The following is a 27,505-nucleotide window of genomic DNA, read 5'->3' as shown; positions in this document are numbered from 1 at the left end:
ATTTGAGTGCCTTTGAACGTGGCATGATTGTTGGTGCCAGAAGGGCTGGTCTGAGTATTTCAGAAACTGCTGATCTACTGGGATTTTCACGCACAACCATCTCTAGGGTTTACAGAGAATGGTCCGAAAAAGAAAAAAAATCCAGTGAGCGGCAGTTCTGTGGCCGGAAATGCCTTGTTGATGCCAGAGGTCAGAGGAGAATGGGCATACTGGTTCGAGCTGATAGAAAGGCAACAGTGACTCAAATTGCCACCCGTTACAACCAAGGTAGGCAGAAGAGCATCTCTGAACGCACAGTGCGTCGAACTTTGAGGCAGATGGGCTACAGCAGCAGAAGACCACACTGGGTACCACTCCTCTCAGCTAAGAACAGGAAACTGAGGCTACAATTTGCACAAGCTCATCGAAATTGGACAGTAGAAGATTGGAAAAACGTTGCCTGGTCTGATGAGTCTCGATTTCTGCTGCGACATTTGGATGGTAGGGTCAGAATTTGGCGTAAACAACATGAAAGCATGGATCCATCCAGCCTTGTATCAACGGTTCAGGCTGGTGGTGGTGGTGTCATGGTGTGGGGAATTTTTTCTTGGCACTCTTTGGGCCCCTTGGTACCAATTGAGCATCGTTGCAACGCCACAGCCTACCTGAGTATTGTTGCTGACCATGTCCATCCCTTTATGACCACAATGTACCCAACATCTGATGGCTACTTTCAGCAGGATAATGCGCCATGTCATAAAGCTCGAATCATCTCAGATTGGTTTCTTGAACATGACAATGAGTTCACTGTACTCAAATGGCCTCCTCAGTCACCAGATCTCAATCCAATAGAGCATCTTTGGGATGTGGTGGAACGGGAGATTCGCATCAGGGATGTGCAGCCGACAAATCTGCGCCAACTGTGTGATGCCATCATGTCAAAATGGTCCAAAATCTCTGAGGAATGCTTCCAGCACCTTGTTGAATCTCTGCCACGAAGAATTGAGGCAGTTCTGAAGGCAAAAGGGGGTCCAACCCGTTACTAGCATGGTGTACCTAATAAAGTGGCCAGTGAGTGTATTTCTCTCTTTCTCTCTGCCTGTCTCTTTGCTTCACTCTTTGTATGTCTCTGTCTGTTTGTCTGTCTCTCTCTTTGCCTGTCTCTGTCTGTGTATCTCTTGCTTTCTTTCGGTCTCTCTCTGTCTCTGTCTATTTCTCTTTGTCGCTCTGTTTGTTTCTTTGTCTGTCTGTCTCTCAATTTGTCTGTGTCTCTTTATCTGTGTTTCTCTTTCTCTGTGTATCTCTCTGTCACTTTCTGTGTTTATATGTCTGTTTCTTTGTCTGTCTCTCGATGTCACTGTCCATGTTTCTATGTCTATGGCTGCATCTCTTTGTCTGTCTCTGTCCTTGTTTCTCTCTCTGTGTATCTCTCTTTGTCACTGTCCATGTTTCTATGTCTGTCTGTCTCTGTCTGTTTTCTCTCTTGTTCTTTCTGTGTATCTCTCTCTCTCTGTTTCTGTCTCTGTGTATCTCTGTCTGTGTCTCTCTTGTTTTGTCTGTGTACCTCTCTCTTTGTCTCTCTCTTTATCTCTCTCTGATGATGGTTCTGGTGCTGTATTAATTCACCAATTGTGGGTCCTGGCTATGTATTCATGTACAGTTGGTGGGTCTGGTGATTTATTCATGTACTGATGGTTGTACTGGAGCAGTATTAATCTACTAATATGATATATTCATGTATATGATATAATACTGTACATTTACATATATTGTGAATGTCCTGTCTCTTTTCATACTAAATGAGGTATCCCCACACATTAGACTAACGTGTTCAGTTGACTGTAATTTGCTGTATTTGGGGCCTTCAGTATAAAGAGGAACCTTCTCTCCAAAATGGAAGATTGGGTTTTGCAGAGCAGAGAACTATGATATGATTCAAGAAAAATATTCAAATTTCCAAGCTTCCCATTAAACATTACCCATTATACAGTAAAAAATGGACTACACAAGAATGGCACACAGGTGGATGCTGACTGCTATTCTTTGTTTCACTGAATGTTAAATCTGCAAATTGGATGAAAATCGAACCGTTTCAAAATTAGGTTAACTGCCTAGTGAAGACCGCTTCAAATATACAAAAAGAGCAAAAAAGAAGCCTATGTCTAAAATTATTTAAATTTTATTTGAATACAATTAAAAAAAATCCATTGATTAAAAAGCAATAATTCAAGTTAAAATGATGGGGACTCAATGTACAAATAAGGAGCCGCACCAAAACGGTAAAGTGGCAAAAAAGTTTACAAAATTACGCCAGAAAAAATGCAAGGTATTCAAATAAATACCATGTAAAATATATAAATAAGTAAAGGGTATATAGGTATATCAGGGGTTAAAAAACCTCCTATCAAACAATTATGACAGCCCAACAATTGGTGAGTAAAAGGAATCCAAAAGCACAGAGGTATCAACCCTTAGTGTGCATTAGCTAAGTCAGTATATGTGCAAATCACGCAAAACCGCACACATTGGATACTTGCATCTTACAATGGGATAAGAAGTGGAAAGTGAAAGTAATAGCCTAAAGTAAGCAAAGAAATGAAAAACATGGACACTTTACCTAAAAGGTGCAGGCAGGGAGCCCCGACGCACATTTCGCGTGCGGCTTTCTCAAGGGGCGCATCGGGGCACTTTACCATCTTGGTGCAGCTTCTTATTTGTACATTGTGTCCCCTTCATTTTAACTTGAATTCTTACTTTTTAAACAATGGATTTTTTAATTGTATTCAAATAAAATTTAAATAATTTTAGACATAGCTTCTTTTTGGTTCTTTTTGTTGTTTTTAGATGAAAAACGAGTATGTGAACAGGCCTACAGACTATAATGGGTATGTGTGCGATCTATGAAAAACTCAGAATAAATATGTGAAAAAGGGCATTTGATTGAGCCGAAGAGCGGTAGTCTAGAATTATTTCACATTCAGTGTTTATAGAAAGTTTGGCTTTGATTGTTACGGACTTTGTAATGATCAATGCATGTTGTACATAGCAGACAGCAAATATAGACTTAAATCCACTGTTGTTTTAGCAGTCATTACCATGTATAATAGGCTTAGCTACAGCAGCTCAGTAGATAGTATCATGCAAGGTAGACTTAAGGCCCCTTTACATTTAGCGATGCACCAGCGATCCCGACAACGATACGACCCGGTCAGGATCGCTGGTGCATCACTAAATGGTCGCTAGTGAGCTGCCACACAGGCAGATCTCACAGTGATGCAGCAGCGATACAGCGGTCGTTACTTACCTGTCAGACGCGGCGATCCTGACGTCCTCCCGTCCGTGTCCAGGCGTTGCTCGTCGGCGCCAGCAGGAAGCCCAGCAGGAAGCGCCCGACGAGAAATGGAGCTGCGCTATCAACGACAGACAGCGGGGGAGCCGGTCGGAGGTAAGTATCACACATAGCGATATCGCTGCTGCGTCACCAAATCGGTGATGCTTTAGCGATATTGCTAGCGATATCGCTATGTGTAAAACCAACTTTAGATGCAATGTCTCAACAGAATCAGTATCAAAAGCTTGAAATTATGGTTGACCCCCAGTTGTTATTCTTACCCAAAGGCTTATATTTTGCTTATACTCCTCCATATTCGCATGCACAGTGCTAATCAAAGAGCTTTATATATTATGAGGGTTTTGTGTGAAATTATGTCCAATTTGCATTTTTTATGTATTTTTTGTGTTGTTCCAATACACACAAAGGAAATAAACGTGTGCATACCAAAACATGTGTAAGTGCAATAGATCTCTAGTAGTGATGAGCGAGTATACTTGTTGCTCGGTTTCTCTGAGCATGCTAGGGTGATCTCCGAGTATTTTGGCGTGCTCAGAGATTTAGTGTTTTTCGACGCAGCTGCATGATTTGTGGCTGCTGGGACTGGCTGAATACATGTGAGGAATGCCTGTTTGTTAGGGAATCTCCACATGTATTCAGGCTGTCTAGCAGTCGCAAATCATGCAGTTGCTCCGACACAAACTATATCTCCGAGCACACCAAAATTCTCGGAGGTCACCCAAGCATGCTCGGGAAATCCCGAGCAACACTGCTACTCACTCATCACTATTCTCTAGGAGTAATAATTTATTTTTCGAACTATTTCAACAATTTCAGCCATAACTATAGATATGTATTTTATGGTTAATAATTTTGTGACATTATACAATTTGTAGAACATAAAAAGAAACCTCATATTCTCATTTCATTAGCTTTACATATACTGTAACTTGCATGCAGATACACACAAAAGGAAAAAAAAGAATTAAATGTTTTCTGCAGATGATTTACAAGGACAACCATGGACTCTTTATTTTTTTCTACCACACTCCATACAAAACCTGTATGCACAAACACAATAGTTCTTGATGAAATATCATTGCCCAGAGACTTCCAGTAGCTTTCAAAGATTTCGAGAAGAGTAGTGAATTGTACTGAGATGATTCTGCATCAATTTATAGTTTGCTTAAGGTCCCTGACAATCTAATAATTTTGCAGCCGTAATTTTGCCAGGAAAATTCACAGCCTAAAAATGCCATCAAAATGTTCCTTAAGATAGCGATAAAATCACTAGAGCAGATGTCACACTATTGATTTTTAAGCAGCAAATCAAATCATTGTCATCTTGCAGAGTGCACTGGGTAAACTACTAACACAAAGAACCCAACATAACAAAAAAAATCTTTCTGAAGTTGCACAAAATAGAGAAAAAAAATATAGTCCAACAGATTATCACACCAACTCTATCACTGACAAGGCTGTAGTACAGTATTTGCGGTAGTAAAGATTATATGAAAATACACAAAAACACATTCACATTGACTTTTTAGTTTATCGGTTTGTATCAGTATGTGCATAAATGTACATTACATCTTTAGGTCATGCAGATAAAACCAAATCCAAAACCATTTACCGTATATACTTGTGTATAAGCCGACCCGCGTATAAGCCGACCCCCCTAATTTTGCCATAAAAAATGGGAAAACTTATTGACTCATGTATAAGCCAAGGGTGGTGCTGCACAAGGGTTAATGGTGGTCCAAAAAGATGCTCCATAGATAAATACCCCCATAAAATGCTGCAAAAGGGTTAATGGTGGCCCAACAAGATGCTCCAAGGATAAATACCCCCATATGTTGCTGCACAAGGGTTAATGGTGGCCCAAGTAGAAGCTCCATACATAAAATACCCCCATGTGATGCACAGGTGTTAATGGTGGCCCAAGATGCTCCATACATAAAATACCCCTCATGTGATGCACAGGGGTTAATGGTGGCCCAAGATGCTCCATACATAAAATACCCCCCATAAGCTGCTGCTGCTAAGAAAAAAAAATAAAAACACATACTCACCTCTCCGTCGCTGGGGGCCAGGTGCCGCTGTAGCTGCTGGCTCAGGCCCCCGGCACTGGCTACATTTACCGTTCCCGGTTCCATCGCTGTTTCCCGGGTCCTGTGCAGTGACGTTAGCAGAGGGCGCACACTGACTACGTCACCGCGCCCTCCGCTAAGTCACAGCCAGAGGACCCGGAGACAGTGATGGAACGGGGAGCGGTAAGTATTGCTCTGCTCCCCCGTCATTTTCACCAGCCCCCTCCTGGCGCCGGTCTCTAGTCTTCGGCCCCTGCTGCTTCCAGTATGATGTCGGCGTCCCAGGCTGTTCCTGCATTCAGCGGTCACATGGTACTGCTCATTAAATATGCGCATATTCATGAATTTAATGAGCAGTACCACGTGACTGCTGAATGCAGGAACAGCTGGGACACTGAGATCATGGGGGAAGCAGAGGGGCTGCAGAGACCGTGCCAGGAGGGGGAGTATGGTCTCTGACACCCCCCACTCACCCTCCCCCGCCGACCCCTGTATATGACTCGTGTATAAGCCGAGAGGGGAACTTTCAGCCCAAAAAAATGGGCTGAAAATCTCGGCTTATACACAAGAATATACGGTATATATTTAGTTTTTTATTTTTTCACTAAAGCTAGGGACATAATAAATAAAAGAGGAAAAGCATAATGAATTTGTTCGTCATCTGTTGAATGACCCACTGCTTTCAGAAAAAAATAAAAAATGATGTTGATTAAGAGATTTTAAAGCATGAAATGCGCAGGCCAAGTATTCCTAATCTTACACATTTTCTAGATTTTAGAGCATATCGATAAAATATGTTTTTATTACAATTCATTTTTAGCAGTAGCGGGATTTCTTTTTCATCTATACTAACCACTAACTGTTCTTTTCTCCTTCTTGACAGATTTATGATAAATGTGACGTGGGATGGCAGAGATATGTCCTTTACGGAAGATGGTTACCAAGCAAATCCCAAACTTTTGGTTATATTACTGAATACGGAAAGAGAGTGGGAGAAGGTAAGTAAGCCCATGTGCTAGAATTTATGCAGTACTCATGTACTCAAAATGGATTGGTCACCAGGTTTTTGCTGTGCCATCTGACTTATCACTTATCAGGCTGATTGCTGCTGATAGGATTATAAACTATATTGTTTGCTGCTGATCTAGCAGTTCTCTGAATGATGAGCTCTGTATATCCATGCCCACACCACTGATTGGCAGCTTTCTGTGTAGACTGTGCATAGGCAGAAAGCTGCCAATCAGTGGTTGGAGGCGTGAATGTACTACCTGGACCTGGCAGCAGACAAAGTAGTCCTTTGGTGATAATCTCCTGCTGATAAAACAATGTGTTTTTATAAAAAGTACAATAAGCAGCTCAATAAGTGGTACAACTATGAAATCAGGGTCTCTAGCCCTACTTGATGCTTTTATCAAATTAAGTTCGAGAAAACTGTTGAACTCTAGACAAATCGATATTCAAAACTGTTAGAACTACAGTACACATTGCGCGGATTAGGTATGTACTATAAGAGTGCATGTAAATGAGTAATAATGTTTGTAACTCTGACAACATGTCAAAGAAAAGACTATTGCCACCATCATGTGTGCAGCAGCATAGGAGTTCTGAAAGTAATGGGTCTGATGCCACATAAGAAGGTAGAAGGAATTAATTCCAGCATCAAGATCTTTATTAAAAATACTATTTATTAGTTAAGTATAAAAAAGATTAAAGCCCCTGTATAGGGATATCTAGCAAACACGTTTCAGACGAGCTTCTATAATCATTGCAATGATTAAAATCACTCATCTGAAATGTGTTGGCTAGATATCCCTATACAGGGGCTTTAATTTTTTTTTTCAACTTACCTAATAAATCGTGCTTTTAACTGAAGGTCCTGACGCTGGAATTAATTCCTTCTGCCTCCATTGCTTTTCCCGCGGCACTGCCTGTCTCCATGCTTCGGATCTTCATATGGTCGAGCTGACATTTTCCCCTTTTCTGGTCCCATTAAGGAGGTGATCCCCAATGAACATGTAGCCCATTTACTGTTCCAGCATGGAGACTCTATACTGTAGTTTTCCCTCTACTCCAGCCATGGTTACATTTTAGCTATGGGGTCCATGAATCGGCACTGCACCTCCCCCAGCGTTGGTCTGATAGAACATTTGCTGCAATAGAAAGGTAACATTGGAAGAGATTCTCTAGGACATGATGAAATAAAAAAAAGTGGTGCTTGTTGTGTGAGGAGTAAAATATATCCAATACTGTGTAAAACATAATTTGCTCACTATCTGCCGATCAGTATTTCTCCCTGTCGGCCTTATCTCCACGCTGTGCATAAACTGAGCAGGATTGCTGTTTGGACAGTGTGACTGACAGGGTTGCATTGCACACTATGCATCCTGGCATCTGCAGAGTAATCTGTAATTTTTTTTATCACTGTGCAGTGTTTGTGAAAGAACTGCTCATCCTTTCAGCTAGAAAGCTCTACAAGTTGATTTATTATCTTCATTTACATTCATGTGCTTGATCGGGTGCCATAGACAGCCGTATATGGGACCAATGTGATTTCTTCTCATCTGGAGCATCAGGCTGAGCAAACAGTATTCATATCGAGCAGACACTACAACAGATCCTGTAGAATATGGATAATGCTCTGAGGTTACGTTCCTGCGATGAGTTTTTGGTGAGGTTTTGACATTGCTTATTTTCTCTGTGCAGAAAAAAAATCTTCCTACTGCTCCAGCAAAGTAGATAAGGTTTCGATCAATCTCATGCCCACTGTGCTTTATTTTCACTCAGTGTAAACTTTTTTAAATCTGCAACTTGTCAATTTCTCTGGTGGGTACACTGAATTTTCTGGGCAAATTTTCCCCATAGAATTGCATTATATGCACAAAATCCATAGTTACAAATTGAATACTTGAATACTAAATTTGCTTGTGTTCCGAGCATAACTGTATAAATAAAGTTTTGTCAAAGCCAAATACCAGGAAGTATCAAAAACAAAGTAGCTTTATTGAAAACACGACACAGCATCACGAGGCAAAAAACTGTCATTGTTGGAACTTAAACCTTATATAATCTTTATTTTTATATAGCGCTAACATATTCTGCAGCGCTTTACAGTTTGCACACATTATCATCGCTGTCCTCGATGGGGCTCACAATCTAAATTCCCTATCAGTATGTCTTTGGAATGTGGGAGGAAACCGGAGTACTCGGAGGAAACCCACACAAACACAGGGAGAACATACAAACTCCTTGTAGATGTAGGGAAGGTGACCTGACGGACGGACGTGTCAGAATAGAGAAAGATAGGTTTGCACAGTTTAGACAGGTGTCAGTTATTACAGTGGGGAAACAGCTAGGAAAGTGTAGTGGACGTGCAGTACCTTGGGTTGACCATTAGATGGCAGGGAGGAGTGTGAGCAAAGGACTTGACATCAGCTTAGGACTTTAGAAACCGTTGGTCATGGGGGGCGGAGCTATAGTTACAGGGGACCAGGAGAGATATAAATACTGAGGGAGGGTTCCAGAAGGTTCCAGTCCCCAGAGGGAGCCCAAGTGACAGGAGGACTATGACAGTCTGTGCACTCTGAGGAAAACTAAACCAGGGGGACTAAGGAGACAGAACGTCAGGGGGGTGGTCCTGACAGGAAAGTACCGCAGAATAGACGAGGCGACGAGGCAAAGCATACTGTACTGAAAGAGACTACTGTTCAGTGAGAGTACTGTTGACGGCCACAGTGACGGACCTGACAGGAGTGTCAACGAGTGAAGAGGGGAATGTGTATACATACACATCCCCAGTGTGAAGTACGGTGTGTGGGAAGCGGCTCTGGAAACGGAGGGCGGACAAGTAAAGTGAAGTAAAGTGTATTGCATTGAAGTGCGGTGTACTGCGGAGGCCGTCAAGTGGGCGGCCAGAGAATAAAGCTTGGACCTGTTGTACCCGACATTTGCCTCCATCGTGTCTCTGTTACATCTCTGCGCGGTATAAAGAGGGACCACCCCCCCAGCTTGGCCCACCTCTACATTTGGCGTAGTCGGCAGGATCGCCGCCGCTAATGCCTCATCTTCTGCGGCAGGCCTGCCTCAAATAATGGAAAAGAACTTGGACTATGCTGCTTGGAATAAAAACACCTGTGGATTACAAATAACTTGCCTGTGGAATATGAATTGGAAGCGCTGTGACGGATCTGTGTTGCCAGCAGCGGATCCGGGGCGGTACCAGGTACTGTGCAGTATGGCGGTGTTGCTTCAGCGCAGAGGAGAGGTCCGGTTGTTTGCAGTTGTTCAGAATGGACTGGGACCCCTCCAACATACCCCAAAAGGAAGCAGTATGTGCCCGTGGACCAACATTTCCATATATTGGACCCTGACAAGTGGGTGGAGAGGTCTGCCGCCGCCCCACCCCACAGAGGGAGTGACACTGAAGAAAAGCTGGGGTGCGGCTGCTTGACGCCATTCGATTGCTGCCCACCGGTCGGTATGATACGCTGCGGGTGTCGGGGCATCGGCCGCCTGGAGTGGCAGTGGCGGCGGGAGAACGAACTGAGCCGGAAGACGTCATCCTCGGGTCCATGGGCAAGGAGCGGAGCCTGTGTGGAGCCCATGCGGAGCCAGAAGGAGCAGCCGCCATTGATACCGGCGGAGAGCTTCCCCGTGGAGCCCCTGAGCCTGGAAGCTAGGCCCGCTGAGCAGCGGGTTGGAGAGCGGAGGCTGCGGGAGGAGCCGCGTGGTGACGTGACGGAGGCCGTGGCGCCGGGGAAGGTGACAGTTCCCCCGGCCCTGCCGGTGGCTTCACAAGCGGCCCCTATCCATCTGCCACAGCACGCAGCCTGCAGAGGGCCCTATGGTATATACGGAGTTGAGCGAGGCCCCTGTCCCCGTCCCTGAGCCATCCCGCCCGGAGTCACCAGTGAGGAGCTCTTTTACAGAAGACAAGGCTGCGCTCCCTCGGCCGGTAACAGCTCCATCACCAGAACCGGCCGTCACTCCGGCTCTGCTGGAGGTTTTGGATGCGGCCTACCCTGCGGCCGCGGCTATGCCAAAGTTAGAACCGGCTGCGGCCTGTTTGACAGGCCCTGTGGACCAGCCCTCTGGAAACACGGCTGCTCCCATCCGCCACCCGGCCCCAGTGGCTGCTGGGCCGCAGAAACCATCGTCCGCCTCTTTCCCACGCCCTTTCTCAGCAAGGTCCCGCCCACCGGACTCTGGGACTGGCGCGGCACCCTCCATTTGGGTTGCGGAGGTGATAAAACAGAAGAAGGTTCGAGAGCAGGAGGTATGGAGCCTGCTTCACTCAAAGGGGGAGGCTGGCATGGCGGTGGAAAGATCCCGGGGGCTGCTGGTGTACACCAACGTGGACAGGGGGTATGGTTTTATCCGCGATCAGACTGGCCAAAAGGTGTACGTAAACGTAGCCTCCATACGCCACGGCCGGGCCCTGGAAGTAGAGGACTTTGTCTCCTATTGTAAAGAATACTGCCCCCGCGGGTATTATGCGGTGGCAGTACTGGCGGAATCCGAGGAAAGCAGACCCCCCATGAAAAAGGACTGGTATGGACACTCTCGGTTTCCCCAGGAGTTCCACGGCTGTGGAGCCCTCACCTCTGACCACTGATAGTAAAAAAAATAAAAAAACTGTTAAGAGTATGATGCACCGTTGTGCAGGTCCTATGGACAGCGACGTGGAGAGAGAGAATTTTGTTGGTTTAATGTGTTATGTTGTTTTTCTTTCTTTCTCTCCTCTGTATCTCTTTTAAAGCAAAATGTGGAAAAGAAAAAAATGTTTGCCTGACAGAGCGGGGGTACGAAGAAGTGGGAGAGTGTCCAGGTCCAAGGAAGGGGGGAGGAGAACTTGGGATGTTATACTGTTGTATGTTGAGTTTTAAAGCAAAAGAAAATGAAAAACAAAAAATAAAAAAATGGGGTACTTATGATATTGTAAAGTTATTTTGTTGTATGATATGCACAAGTAAATGCAACAGGTCCGGGCAAGAGAAGGTCTGAGGGACCAAAGGGAAGAGTGAGATCCGAGAGGGGTCTATGTGTGGAGAAGGTCTGGGAGACCGAGACGCCGACCATGACATGTAACTGAAAGAAAGGTAAAAGAGATGGAAGACGTGAGAGAGACAGCCATCCTAGGTCAGGTCCCCAACACCACGGACACCCCTGAAGGAGGAAGGCGGGCGCTGGTAATCATCTGGTAGGTGTGAGACCTCGATCATGGCGTACCAAATAGTGGAAGGTGACAGTAGGGGAGAGTAGGGGAAGGTACACGCCATAGAGAGAATATGGGTGTACCTAGCCCAATTTGAAAGACGTTGTCATGTGGCATGCACGCTGGTGCGTGGCAGTAGGCTGCTCAGAGCATGGTGCTCCCAGTATGGTTCGGCCCCCGCAGGAAGTGGGTTTGGCCCAACAGCTGGTCCGACAACAGAATGTAGGTGAAGCTTCAGAACGACGAAGGCAGGGATTACGAATTGTCGAGGACGACAATAGACAAAGGAAGGGAGAGTGTAGGGAAGGTGACTTGATGGATGGACGTGTCAGAATAGAGAAAGATAGGTTTGCACAGTTTAGACAGGTGTCAGTTATTACAGTGGGGAAACAGCTAGGAAAGTGTAGTGGATGTGCAGTACCTTGGGTTGACAATTAGATGACAGGGAGGAGTGAGAGCAAAGGACTTGACATCAGCTTAGGGCTTTAGAAACCGTTGGTCATGGGGGGCGGAGCTACAGTGACAGGGGACTGGGAGAGTTATAAATACTGAGGGAGGGTTCAAGAAGGTTCCAGTCCCCAGGGGGAGCCCAAGTGACAGGAGGACTACGACAGTCTGTGCACTCTGAGGAAAACTAAACCAGGGGGACTGAGGAGAGAGAATGTCAGGGGGGTGGTCCTGACAGGAAAGTACCGCAGAATAGACGAGGCGACGAGGCAAAGCATACTGTACTGAAAGAGACTACTGTTCAGTGAGAGTACTGTTGACGGCCACAGTGACGGACCTGACAGGAGTGTCAACGAGTGAAGAGGGGACGGTGTATACATACACATCCCCAGTGTGAAGTACGGTGTGCGGGAAGTGGCTCTGGAAACGGAGGGCGGACAAGTAAAGTGAAGTAAAGTGTATTGCATTGAAGTGCGGTGTACTGCGGAGGCCGTCAAGTGGGCGGCCAGAGAATAAAGCTTGGACCTGTTGTACCCGACATTTGCCTCCATCGTGTCTCTGTTACATCTCTGCGCGGTATAAAGAGGGACCACCCCCCCAGCTCGGCCCACCTCTAGAGAGATGTTGTCCTTGGTGGGATTTGAACCCAGGACCCCAGCGCTGCAAGGCTGCAGTGCTAACCACTGAGTCACCGTGCTGCCTATTGAGGTATATCATTACAACTACTAAATAGCTCCGTAAAAAGTTAGAAGCTATTTATTCTACTTCATTATTTTAAAAAGTTATTTTTTTTCAGTAAAAAAGTGACTTGTTTTGATTATACAAATGTATAAGTCCAGTATATTTGAGGGGGTATAAAATGTATGTGAAATTTGCATTTTATGTTAATTTTTCTGCAGAAAAGCCCTGATTAATCAAGACCGACATTTTTAATGATAGCCTGAAGGCGGGGTAGAGTACAAGGTGCTTGATTCATTAAGAGGTACAAGCCTCTTAATGAATCGACTGGGGTGCAAATTGGCTTCAACACAATTTTTGCTCCTGTTAGAGACTGGAGAAAGATTTATTGTGTAGGGAACACGGACACTCGTCATGAATTTGAGGAGCAGGTGTTGCCACACCCCACTCCAGCTATGTCTACTTTGTCAGAACTGGGTGATTTTTAGCAAAAAACTGCCAAAAGTTGCAAAATAACTTTGCGGCCTCATACTGCTCAAAAATGATGATGTAATAATTGTGGTGCAAATTATTTGATGGATCTGGCAAATACAGTGTCCATTTTGGGCTCACTACATCAAGTCCAGCATTCTTCGTGCCATTCTTGAGGAGGAGATGGGCTATAGTCAGATGCTCATGTTTCATGAAGTGAAATGCACAGGTACACAAATACAATATGTGGCCAATCTACAAATATACACATGCACGCTGCAACTAATGAATATATGAACTCAAATATTGCTGCAAGCGTTAAAAATGTAATATGGATGATATCAATCCATAAAATGTCCTATTTGTGCAAGACCAGCCTCATGTGAATGGGAAGTGAAAAGGATGCAAGACATTACTCACTCACAATTAAAACCTGTTATGGGGAAAAATGGGTGGATAAGGGTGCTGAACTCCTGATATGTACTATAAAAAAAAAGGCGCACCACATTTAGTTTTAAATTAATGCACAGGTTCAGTGTGCTGACGTATCAACTAATGTCCGGGCCAGATCGTGGCTCTCAAATACCACTGTCGATGATAGACAGTGGCATGCAAGAGGTTAACAGCAGCTATCGGTTGGTGAACTGATGATTGCTGTTAGAGGAAGATGCCAGCTATATGATATAGTTGGCATAAGCCCTTTGTCGTTTGGGATCTGTTTCTGAGCCTGGTGAAAAAGTCCCCGACATTCACCATGTTGCATATATACATCATGAAGAATGACAGGGTTAAATATGAATTATTAGATTTAAGTTGTTTTACAGTGATTCATTAGTGTCACTGCCATCTTGGACTTCCTCTCAAGCTCAGCTATAGACTTGGTTTCAAAGCAGATCACAGTTAATACTATATACTACAATACTGTGGATTTGCAGTAGTATATAATAAAAACAATTAAACAATCAGTTTATAATCATCTAGGTAGACAAAAAAATGCAAAAAAAAAACTTTTAAAAAATAGCAAAAATTATAGAAGTTCAAATCACCCATCTTTTCACAGTTTTGACCCCTTTCTGACATCGGGCATAATAGTAGGCTGGCGTCAGACTCCATCCCTTTGATGTGGGCTCCTGCAATGAGCCTACATATTTCCAAGGACCTGTCAGCTGTTTTGAATCGTGATCCTCCCCCGGCTATTAACTAATTAAATGCCGCTGTCAAATGCTGACAGCAGCATTTAACTCGTGCTCCCGGCCATTGCGCCAGAAACCCGCCCACCGGTGACCCCATCATATGACTGCGGGTCACGGGTTTGTTGGCATGACAGCCAGAGGTCTCCTGGAGAACTCTATGGTTGTCAGTGCTGGCTTGCTGTGAGGACCACCCTGCAGTAGGCGATCATAGCAAGTGAGTAATTCTGCTATTTAGAGGCAATCTGATCATCTTCTCTATGTAGCAGAGCTTATCGGGTTGTGGAAGCTTCTAGTCTCCCATGGAGACTATTGAAGCATGCCAAAAGTTTTAAAAAATGTTTTTAAAAAATATAAAAAAAGATAAAAGTTCACATCACCCCATTCAAAATAAAACAATAAAAAAATCAAACATACACATATTTGGTATCACCGCATTCAGAATCACCCGATTGCTAAACAAAAAAACCTGATTAACCCGATCGCTAAACGGCGTAGAGAAAAAGTCAAAATGCCAAAATTTCGGGTTTTTTCGCAGCGATATTGCATTAAAATGCATTAATGGGCGATCAAAAGATCGTATCTGCACCAAAATGGTATCATTAAAAATATCAGCTCGGCGCACAAAAAATAAGCCCTCACTCAGCCCCAGATCACAAAAATTGGAGACGCTACCGGTATCGGAAAATGGCGCAATTTTTTTTAATTTGGAATTTTTTTTTCACAGCTTAGATAAAAAAAAAAGAACCTAGACATGTTTGTTGTCTATGAACTTGTAATGACCTGGAGAATCATAATGGCAGGTCAGGTTTAGCATTTAGTGAACCTAGTAAAAAGCCCAAACAAAAAACCAGTGTGGGATTGCATTTTTTTTCTGCAATTTCACCGAACTTGGATTTTTTTCCCATTTTATTGTACACGACATGGTAAAATCAATGGTGTCATTTAAAAGTACAGCTCGTCCTGCAAAAAAACAAGCCCTCACATGGCCATATTGATGGAAAAATAAAAATAGTTATGGCTCTGGAAAGAAGGGGTTAAGGATAAAATAAAAAAATATAATAAACTTATTTGATGTCTGCTCTACAGATCCTCTAGGACGGTGTTAGGGCAGCGGGGATGGTAAAGCTCTCCACAGGTAGAGCTGTATCCCAGGGCAGTTGAGCTGGTGACGGTGATGTTGAGTGCGGTGTATGGCAGGAGAGATGTAAAAAGACAAAGGACACAGTTGGGTGCAGTTTCAAAGTCATTACTCACAAGTTTCTTGTTACTTGTTGACCCGCTTGGTACTGTGTCCTCCGGGTGAGGGTCCAGCCAACTCCCAGGTAGATTGGGTTCACCTTTTCAGGACTCCTCTTTGTGTTAACCATTCTAGGCCGTCTCTCTGCACTGTTCACTCCTCTCTCTCCTGCCCTGCACCTTCGCACGCAGTGTCCCCAAGCCAGCAGCCACGGATCTCACCGGGAGACAGGGGTCAGGCCCCGGGATCCTCTACAGCCACCTTTGCTAAGAATGTGTACAGTTGTGGCCGAGGTACTTAAAGTCACCTCAGCCTCCGTCTTTCTAGCTGAGCCTTGTAGTACTCCACTAGTTTGAGGGGCCGGCTTCCTCACTGCGACCTGGTCCTCCCTTTCAGGATGCGGGTCCCACGGTTGGCTTAACGCACGATCCATGCCCCAAGAACCCCTTCTCTTCTCTCAGGAGCTTCCCTCTGGATGTTTCTCTCACTGACTGAGACTCTCACTGCGTCAGTCCTGCTCCTCCGCTATACAGTCACCCACTGACTACTCTCTGGAAAGATCTATTTACCTCAGAGCTAATTCCTCCCACCAACTGTCACCTTACTCACTCTGATTGGATGTCCAACTATCACTCCACTTCTAAGCTCCTCCCACTCTACCTACCATTCTCACCTGCCTCCCAACACCCTTTCCTGGCCAGTCTGGTGTGTATTGGGTGCAAATGATAGGAGTCCTGTGTGGTGTCCCCTCCTTACCTGAGTGTGGGATACCACACCTCTGGATGAGGTGCAGTACCTCTATGGCGACCGGACCCTCGGGGCGCCACATTCCCCCTGTTAAACACAGCACGTCCGCGGGCTGGAACAGAGTAAAACAGGTGTTAAGAAACATATAAAAATTGTTTTGGATATGCATATCAACGGGTTTAACAGTGAAACGAGGAAACCAGTAGCGCTTCTTGACTTTATGGGAGGCATCTCTCTTTAACGTTACAAATCATTACCATTTAATAAATATATGCCTCAGAAATGCATACTAATAAAACACTATATATTCAATAGAAGTATCTGTATTAAATATCAAAGAACCTATACCAACATATAGACACTTATACGATTCATTTGCTAAATTCTCTGAACTTATATAGCCCTTTGCGTGAAAATATAAAAGAAATAAAACATTTTCGTCAAAGTTCAGTTCCTCCCTGACCGGGGTATTTTCCTTTGGTGCGATGCGGGGGACCCATCAGTAAATCCCCAACATAGGCCTTGGCCGGGCTACAAGGGTTAGGTGATCTGTACTTTGTACCACGTCTTCCACCACGCCAAATGGGTTTTTGTTCTGTGGTATTAAGGCACTTTCAGAGGCCTGTTGTAAAACCAACATGGAGCACCTTAAGAAGTGCTAACTATTTACATTAAAAGTTTTGGGTTATTCACCGTCCATAACCTCACAGTCTTTATTAAACTATAAAACAGGCCTAACCATGACCATAAAATAAACCTAGCCAGGTATTTTCAAAACAATGTCATCCATTAACTATGTACAGTCGTACCAGTTCTAATTCCTTCAGGTACGTTTTGCACGGTAGCACTGGGTACCTGCCATTGCCTGGCCAGGCGGTCCATATACACAAGCCACTCCAGGGGCCACAAAAACTTCATGGTCGAGTCGCTCATGCACAGTGATGTCATGTCCAGCAATAGGGGTTTGGGTTGTCTGAGACTGCGTATTCTTCTTTACCCCCGGTTCTATTGACCCAGGCCTGGTTTCTTTTTCAGCAGGGGCAGTAACTCGATCTTTCTTGACGTCTAGGGCATACCAGCCTCGTCTTCCCACGTGGCAGGTGTGAGTAACCTTATCCCTGACGTATAGGTCCCTGTCCAGGTGTCCCCTGGGCAAATGGGCTTCCTCATCCCTCCGAGTGACAAATATATCATTCACCATTCCTGGCTCATGAATAAAGCCCCAGCCCAGCTGGACATTAAATTCTAGTACCTGACCTCGGCGTAGCGACCCACGGTCAACATCTCTGCTCTCCCGGACTTGTTGCTTAACCCTTCTGTCCCGCTTTTCATGGTCTTTTTGTCGGGCTGCGCGCTGCTCGTCCTGCTCTGCCTGAGCGCGTTCCTGCTGGGCCTGGTAATTTTCCCAGCTGAGGACCTCAATCTGCGAGTCCTCTAAGGGGGCTTTCCCGGGGAACCCGATCAAATTATCCCCCGGGTTTTTCCATTTAAAAGCAAGCTTCTTCGCCTGCACAGCTGGGGAAGTATTCACAGGCTGCAGCATACCACTGGACTGCTCTGCTAATACCGCTGCCCAATCCCAGGCAACATTGTAATGGGCCCAACCGGGTTTGGGGGCAGTGGGGACAGGAAGGGGCCCTACCAGAGTGTTGTCCTCCAAGGCCCATGCAGCATCAGCCCCCGGCACCGGGTTGAGTTCGGGCCCGACAGGTTCCAGAACCAGATCGTTTTCAGCCCCCGACAGAGACTGGTCCTTGAGCTGGCGACGCAGCTCCTCCACACAGTCCCCTCGGTGCTTCTGCTCTGCACACTCATCAGCTTCTGTGCTCCTTGCCGCCATTTTCTCCACACACGCTGCTGCTCGTTCAGCTCCCAGTCTGCTCGTTCTCACTGACTTCTGAGGGCGGGACTTCCTCTCTCCCCCATGCTCATCACTGCAAGGCCAGGGGTGGGCCGTCCCTGCTGACGGACACCTCTTTACCCCTGGATCACGCAGGCAGTGGGCGGGCATCTCTCTCTGCTCACTCTCTCTGGCCCCCACCACTGCTCTTTCTCCTCACAGCACGCGCTCGCCCTGTCACTGAGTTCTGACGGTTTCCCTCAGTCAGCGCGCGCAGCCTATGGCGCAGTTCTTTAATACCTCACACTTTCTGTGATGCAGTCAGATTACAGTTACTACTTGTAGCGCTATTATGGCGCAGTTATGGCAATCATTTTTCAGCTTCATACAGTCTCAGCATTTAACACAACGCTCTATTAATGCATTAAATCTCTATTTACACTGCATCATTAAAGATTCTAGCATTCAACATATTACAGCAATACTTTACGGTTTTCTGGCACACAGTACTCAGCTTTGCTAGGCTCTAGGCACCCATCTTTGCTGAGCTCCAAGTACCCAGCTTTGCTGAGCTCGATAATCCTGTTCGTGATGCCAGTTGGAGCGCCCAGTGGGGCCTGGGGGGTACTCGGTACCGAGCCTTTCAGGCTCTTTCACAAGGAAGTGTGTCAGGGTGGTGATGGTGACCCGGTCCGTGGCCCTGGGGGTCCAATGTCAATGATGATGGAAGTTCAGATGTAGGGGGGAGATGTTGGAAAGTTAATAGGGGAAAGGGATTCATGACGCCACCTGTGGTATTCAGCAATGCAGGTGTTAAGCCGACACTGCTCTGCAGATCCTCTGGGACGGTGTTAGGGCAGCGGGGATGGTAAAGCTCTCCACAGGCAGAGCTGTGTCCCAGGGCAGTTGAGCCGGTGACGGTGATGGTGTTGTTTGCAGTGTGAGGCAGGAGAGATGCAATAAGACAAAGGACACAGTTGGGTGCAGTTTCAAAGTCTTTACTCACAAGTTTCTTGTTACTTGTTGACCTGCTTGGTACTGTGTCCTCCAGGTGAGGGGTCCAGCCAACTCCCAGGTAGATTGGGTTCATCTTTTCAGGACTCCTCTTTGTGTTAACCTTTCTAGGCCGTCTCTCTGCACTGTTCACTCCTCTCTCTCCTGCCCTGCGCCTTCGCACACAGTGTCCCCAAGCTGGCAGCCACGGATCTCACCGGGCGACAGGGGTCAGGCCCCGAGATCCTCTACAGCCACCTTTGCTAGGAATGTGTACGGTTGTGGCCGAGGTACTTAAAGTCACCTCAGCCTCTGGCTTTCTAGCTGAGCCTTGTAGTACTCCACTAGTTTGAGGGGCCGGCTTCCTCACTGCGACCTGGTCCTCCCTTTCAGGATGTGGGTCCCACGGTTGTCTTAATGCATGATCCGTGCCCCAAGGACCCCTTCTCTTCTCTCAGGAGCTTCCCTCTGGATGTTTCTCTCACTGACTGAGACTCTCACTGCATCAGTCCTGCTCTTCCACTATACAGTCACCCACTGACTACTCTCTGGAAAGATCTATTTACCTCAGAGCTAACTCCTCCCACCAGCTGTCACCTTACTCACTCTGATTGGATGTCCAACTATCACTCCACTTCTAAGCTCCTCCCACTCTACCTACCATTCTCACCTGCCTCCCAACAACCTTTCCTGGCCAGTCTGGTGTGTATTGGGTGCAAGTGATAGGAGTCATGTGTGGTGTCCCCTCCTTACCTGAGTGTGGGATACCACACCTCTGGATGAGGTGCAGCACCTCTGTGGTGACCGGACCCTCAGGGCGCCACACATGCAATATGTTTTATAGGTTTTATCTCTTCTCTAAAATAATTATCACTGCAATTTGTTTTGTCAGCAATTGACAGATGATTTCATTCATTTTTGTAATTAAGTACTTTTTTTCCCGCTAAGTTGCTAACACATTCTGTATCTTCTGCATATCTTCCAAGGAACTTCAGTTATCTATTGAGTTCTAATCAGACTTAGCATAGATTATTCCAGAATGCAGAATATTCCATTATATTGTGTCTTAAGGCCCTTTTACATTTAGCGATGCACCAGCGATCCCGACAATGATACGACCCGGTCAGGATCGCTGGTGCATCGCTAAATGATCGCTAGTGAGCTGCCAAACAGGCAGATCTCACAGCGATGCAGCAGCGATAAAGCGGACGATACTTACCTTTCAGACGCGGCGATCCTGACGTCCTCCCGCCCGCGTCCACACGTCGCTCGTCGGCACCACAGGAAGCGCCAGACGAGAAATGGAGCCAGCCGATCTCGCGTGATCAGCGATGGACAGCGGGGGAGCCAGTCGGAGGTAAGTATCACACATAGCGATATCACTAGCGATATCGCTATAACATCACAAAATCGGTGACGTTACAGCGATATTGCTAGCGATATCGCTATGTGTAAAACTCCCTTTATTTTACTTTAGTGTTCAGTTTTTTCCCTTTGAAATAATTTTTAATTGGGTACAAAAGAGTCCTAGAGGTGTCTCTAAGCTAATATCGTGTCTTTTAGTCTAGACTTTGTAGCTTTGACCGACCTAATTCACTGTTGCTCAGAAGTTTATCTGAGAATATGAGGCTAAGCCATAAATTATTTAGCATTCAAGGCCTTGACAATACCAAAACCTCTATCGAGTATCTAAGATCAGCCATTTCAATTAGAAAATACAGCTGAAATTTGATAAGTACAAAGTGGCTGTTTTGCGTTAGTGTCATATCCCTTCCATGTTGAACAGTAATGGCACCCAACAGACCTTGAAGCCTTCACAGATGTGAACCGAGCCTAAAATAAATAAACCATGGATATACAGTATGTACTTGAAGTTGTTTGTGGCAAATAGATTAAATTGGAGATCTTAATTTTTTTGTTCAGTTTTTTAAACCCATATGGGAAAACAGGAATGTTCTCAATATACTTAATGTACTTAATCGAAGCATCCTTGAGATAGGCGGACACCTGGATGTCTGGGTTCAGCCGAACAATTACAAAATGTTTGGGTACCAGAACAGTACTCTGACCCAAACCAGGACCTCATTCATTTGAATGGGGGCCTGAACATCCAGTGTTTGCCACGATGGCATGTGCATGGGATCCCCCCATTTTTTACAACCAGCCTTTGCTAAAGCAGACAGTTGGGAACTGGTATTTTCAGGCCGGTAATGGGCTATGAATATTGACCCCCCCAGCCTAAAAATAGCAGCCCACAGGCACCAAGAAAATGCACATATAGTTACACCAATTCTGCGCTTTGCCCGGCTCTTCCCACTTGCCCTGTAGCGGTGGCAAGTGAGGTTCATATTTGTGGGGTTAATGTCACCTTTGTATTGTCAGGTGATATCAAGCCCCGTACTTTACTGTGGTGACCTCAACACCCCTGCAAAAAGTCAGTGATGAGGTCACCGCAGTTCAAGCTCACTGACTTCAAAGCAGATCACAGTGAGAATTTATATCTATCACATTAGATAGGAAAAAAACTAGGCGACAGATTCCCTTTAAGTGTCTATAAATATTGCTGTTTCACACTGTGGAGGTGAAGACTAAATAAAAAAATATATATTTTTTTAGGACATTTTCAAAAATGTGCAGGTCAAAGGACATTATATATATATATATATATATATATATATATATAATAAAGTGAATGAATATTTGCAGCAACAACAGGCATGTGAATAAATGCTTTTATTGCAACAAAAGGAGGTTGATGACAGATATATAGTATGCAAATAGTTCAATTAGTAATTTCAGCTTTATTTTGCGGTTTTATTTTCCACCACAATTAAATTAATATCTTCAATTATATTTTCATTTGCATCTAAATATTAACCCCTTTCCAACATCGGGCGTACATTTACACTGATGTCAGACTCATTCCCTTTGATGTGGGCTCCAGTGGTGAGCCCACATCTTTCTCGGGACATCAGAGAAAAAAATCATACATACACATATTTGGTATCTCCACTTTCAGAATCGCCTGATCTATCAATAAGAAAAGGATTAACCTGAATGCTAAACGGCGTAGCGTTCTTTTGGTCGCCACGACATTGCATTGAAATGCAATAACGGACGATCAAAAGATCATATCTGCACCAAAGTGGTATCATTAAAAACGTCAGCTAAGCACGAAAAAAATAAGCCCTCACCCGACCCAAAATCACGAAAAATGGAGACGCTACGGGTATCAGAAAATGGCGGAATTCTTTTTTATCAAAGTTTGGAATATTTTTTTCACCACTTAGCTATAAAAGAACCTAGACATGTTTGATGTCTATGAACTCGTAATGACCTGGAGAATCATAACAGCAAACCTACTAAAAAGTAAAAAAAAGCAAGTGTGGGATTGCAATTTCCCCGCACTTGGCATTTTGTTCCTCATTTTGTAGTACATGACATGATAATATCAATGGTGTCATTCAAAAGTACAACTTGTCCCACAAAAAAACAATCCCTCACATGGCCATATTGATGGAAAAATAAAAAGTTATGGCTCTGGGAAGAAAGGGAGCGGAAAAAAAAAAATGCAAAAACAAATATACCTCAGGTGGTTAAAGGGTTAAATATTCTGACATTTCTTCACTATCTTTATATTGATCACCTTTCCTGTTATTAAGAAAAATTGGTGTGGTGCCTACTCTCAGCTCAGCTGTTTTCACCTCCACTGGTTGCTGGATGTAAAGAATATGTGAAGCAGAACAGCATAGCTTTACATTGTTTAGTGTAACAAGTTAGTTTGTGGATTTTCTACTCTCATAAATGTTCCATGATCATCTCTGAGGATATTATAGAAAAGTGAAAGCGCTTAGGAACCAGAGCAATTCAGCCACTAAAACATACAGAGTGGGGTCACCAAGGGCTCAGGCACTTAGCGTATAAAAGTCTCCAATACCCTACTGATTCATCAGCTGCAGATTTACAAACATTCTTTAGCATCAACATAAAAATTGTGTGCCAAGAGCTTCATGGCAAGGATTTCCATGATTGAGCAGCTATTTTCCATCACCAAGCATAATTCCAAAGCTGTAGTGGAAAATCAAGGCGCTACTGGACTCTGGACTAGTGGAAATGTATTCTGTGGAGTGATAAGTCACATTTCTCGATCTGGCAGTCTGATCAATGGACTTGGGTTTGTTGAATGCCAGGAGAACGTTACCTGCCTGACGACATTGAGTCAGCTATAAAGTTTGATGGAGGAGAGATAATTTTATTGTGTTCTTTTTCAAGGATTCTCTCAGACCCCTTAGTTCCAATTAAGGAAAATCTTTATCCTTAATATCCCGTTACATTTAGTGATGCACCAGCGATCCCGACAGCGATACGACCCGGTCAGGATCGCTGGTGCATTGCTAAATGGTCGCTAGTGAGCTGCCAAACAGGCAGATCTCACCAGCGATGCAGCAGCGGTTGGCGGTCGTAACTTACCTGTCACACGCAGCGAGGGTGACGTCTTCCGTCCGCGTCCATGGAGCCGCTCGTTGGCGCCAGCAGGAAGCCAACGACGAGAAATGGACCATCCCGTTTTCATGCGATCAGCGATATCCAGTGGGGAACCGGGTCGGCGGTAAGTGTCACATGTAATGAGATCGCTACCGATATCGCTGTGGCGTCACAAAATCGGTGACGCTTTAGCGAGATCGCTAGCGATCTCGCTATGTATGAAGTGGGCTTTAATCATACCAAGCAATTTAGGACAATTGTAGCTTCCCCCGAGTGAACAAAGCAAGGTCCATAAATGCATAGTTGGGTGAGTTTAGTGTGGAAGAAGTAGAGTTGCAGTACACAACCCGAACCTAATTCCAATCAAACACCTTTGAGACTAACCAAAATAAGGGATTATGAGCCTGGTTCTCTTCAGATTTTGATCTCACAAATGCTCTTCTGGATGAATAGTCAAAAATTCCATTGGACACACTACGAAATCTCCTTTAAAGTTTATTGCATGCCATTTATAAATTGAGCTCGTTAGTACATAGTTTGAAAGCAGTTCCAACGCTTCTGCTACTGGCAGCCCACATGCTACCTTTTAACATAATGACTACAGGATTATCTGAATAATAAATGAAAATTATTTTAAAAGTCAAAAATTTACTCCTAGCTGCATTTCAAGAGCTACCAATTCTGAATTTTATATGGTTAAAACTCTGCTAACACCGTCACTATTATGTTCATATTATTTTTCCGCTATAACAACAATGTACATGATGGACATCAACAATTTATGACAAATTCTGCTGACTATAATGAAGTTTGTTAGGTTTCCGTCATGGTGAGCACCATTTTACCTTGCAAAATATTGAAGCAGGCAGTCGTTTATGGTGGAATTTATGACATCGGCTACAACAACAGGAGAGTAACTTTACACATTGAGATGTTGTTATATATTTTTTTATAACTTTCTGCTGAATTTTATGTAAAATATTTCAGAATTTTAAGTGGAAAAAATAAGTTAGTGGAAATTAATTCAGTCTTTGCTTTGCATGACACTTCAGTATTTGCAGAACTGAACTTCCTTCTGGAGTTTTAAGTGGTTGTCTCTCTCGTCTCTGTCATAAACATTTCATTACCACAGAAGACTTAACAGTAAGAAGAAGTAGTAAATGTGTCAGCTCATACATGTCATGCGGGAGATGCTAAGACGATTCACTAACTGGAATTTCATAAGTCATGTCCACTATTCCCACTGGGATATTTTCCCATCTCGGAGTACACTTATGTTTTTTTTTTCTAAACACAAAAAATTCCCAGGTGGTCACACATTATTGAACTGCGTAGAGTCAAGTGTATGATCTTGAAACAGTTTAGTGTCCTAAGGCTAACACTACTTTGAAATTGAAGAGTTGCGATAAAGAAAGAGAATTAAAGATCAGAAGACTCACAGCTCGCTGTAGAAAAAATGGAGAAAATTACCTGTTGCAGAAGTAAGGTACATTATTGAAGCCATCAGCAAACATTGAAATGACTGCTCTCGCCATTTTGCAAATGAAGAATAGTATTTTATAATTGTTTGTTTTAAAAGGCAATCCAGGAATTTAGAAAAAAATCATTAATGGGAACCTGTTAGCAGTTTCATGCTGCTCGAACCACAGGCTTCCTCGTTACAGAGAGCTATGCTTACTTTATAAAACTGAAGTATTTTACAGCCTGGGGAGAAGAGAGCAATCATAGGGCAAAGTAGTTCCTTTGGTTTTTTACACAGGGCTCGACTTAAATAACAGGTCACTCGTTAATAATGTTCAAAGAATATTATTGTACCATACATTTTTTCACATATTATGACACAATAATATTTTTGGAACATTATTAGGTGGAAAAATTTGTATTTAGTCTGCCTGCATTTAGCACTTTGGAGGAGGTTATTGATTGGTCCCTACATGGACCTCTTAGTGATTCTGTAGGCAGAGGGAATGGGCTGGGGGTACCCTCCTTGCGCCGGGTCCGGAATTGTCGGGGCTGTCTCCTCTGTTGCCCGGGGGAAAGCTTAAGGAACCAGACTGACCTTTGCACTCAGTAGCGGGGGCGTGGTTAACTAATGGAGAGCTGAGCGCATGCTCAGCTTTCAGTTTTGGTGGGAACAGAGAGCGCGCGGCAGGGAGAAGTGAGTGCTCTGTCCCTGCCGCACAGTAGCAGTGCAGTCTTACGTCTGAGCATCCCTGCGGCAACCCACAGAGACTGTGAACAGAGACGTGGAGTGTGCCCGTTTGCTCTCTCAAATCAGGGTGTCAAACACTCCAGGCCTGTTGGTATCACGCTCGTACCACTTCAGAGAGACGGGTACGTGACTGTGAACTGTGCCCTGACTCCCCGGTCCATATCTGCCAAGCCACAGTGAGCTCAGACTGTGTTGCGGCCCTTACTTTGCCTGCAACCACAATCCCTGGACTAAGAACCCTGTGTAGGGGATCAGAGACAAATTGGTGCCATCAAGACTCCAACGGATCCCCGGTTACATCAGGACACCACCGGAACAAGCCTTCACTGATGGCTGTCGGCCTCACTGCACCGCATCGTTGGATCCATCACTTGGAAGTCGACTGACTGTAGAAGTTTTACCTTAAGAACTTGTTTCAGCCTGATCATCGGCGTTTCTCTACTCTTATTATATTCCTGTAGTTACCCCCATTCCTTGCAAAACTGCTTAACTGCATGGAGTATATCCCTGTTAAAGAAAATACATTAACCCTTGATCTGACTCCTGTCTGTCACTGCATTCCGCAACCTGCTCACAATTCCTCTGTCTCCTTTTTCCTGACACCGCCCGCTTCAGTAACGCACCCAGAAGTGTAGTGAGCAGCATCAGAAGAACAAAAACAGAGAGGACAATATGCATGGCCACAGACACACCAGCAGCATTCAGCCAGTGCTCACTACCCAATCAGAAGCAGAAGAAGGGCCCCAATATCCAAATGAGAAGGCAAAACAGTGAACCAGACTCCTGGCCCCATTAAGAGTGGACCATACCCCCCTCATTTGCATACAAATTGAAATGTATTTTCTCAGGCACTGTATAAGTAACCGGTATAGTTCTAATAAGACTGTTTTCCCCCGAAGCTTTTTTCGGTTTTGTGTTTTCATTTTTTGCTGCCCCTTCTTCTCAGAGCCATAACTATTTTACTTTTCTGTCAATATGGCCATGTCAGGGCTTCTTTTTTTCGGGACCAGTTGTACTTTTGAAAGACTCCGTTAGTTTTATCATGTCCTGTACAAGAAAACAGGAAAAAATCCAAGTTCGGTGAAATTGAAAAAAAAGGGCAATCCCACACTTGTTTTTTGTTTGGCTATTTTACTAGGTTCACTAAATGCTAAAACTGACCTGCCATTATGATACTCCAGGTCATTACGAATTCATAGGCATCAAACATGTCTAGGTTCTTTTTTTAACTAAGTAATGAAAAAACCTCTAAACGTTGTAAAAAAAATTGCGCCATTTTCCGATACCGATAGCGTCTCCATTGTTTGCAATCTTGGGTTGGGTGAGGGCTTATTTTTTGAATGCCAAGCTGACATTTGTAATTATACCATTTTGGTGCAGATTTGATCTTTTGATCGCCCATTATTGCATTTTAATGCAATGTCGCGGCGACCAAAAAAATGTAATTCTGGCGTTTTTACTTTTTTCTCACTACGCTGTTTAGCGATCAGGTTAATTGTTTTTCTATTGATAGATTGAGTGATTCTGAATGCGGCGATACCAAATATGTGTATGTTTGATTTTTTTTATTGTTTTATTTTGAATGGGGCAG

The 27,505-nt window shown here is 44.4% G+C and overlaps 1 protein-coding gene across 1 annotated transcript in view; it reads left to right on the top strand.

Moving 5' to 3' along the window:
• GRIN2A (glutamate ionotropic receptor NMDA type subunit 2A) overlaps positions 1-27,505 on the top strand; it is a 293,548-nt gene that overhangs the window by 118,268 nt on the left and 147,775 nt on the right. Inside the window, exon 2 of the mRNA XM_073542833.1 lies at positions 6,284-6,398. Coding sequence (XP_073398934.1) covers positions 6,284-6,398 — 115 coding nt within the window. The remainder of the gene's footprint in view (positions 1-6,283; positions 6,399-27,505) is intronic.

This window comes from Dendrobates tinctorius, unplaced genomic scaffold (assembly GCF_039654945.1).
Source record: "Dendrobates tinctorius isolate UK_male_01 unplaced genomic scaffold, ASM3965494v1 ptg000129l, whole genome shotgun sequence".
In the NCBI taxonomy this organism is placed as follows: Eukaryota; Metazoa; Chordata; class Amphibia; order Anura; family Dendrobatidae; genus Dendrobates; species Dendrobates tinctorius.
Note: the sequence above shows the minus strand (reverse complement) of the source record. Positions and strands in the feature narration are given on the sequence as shown.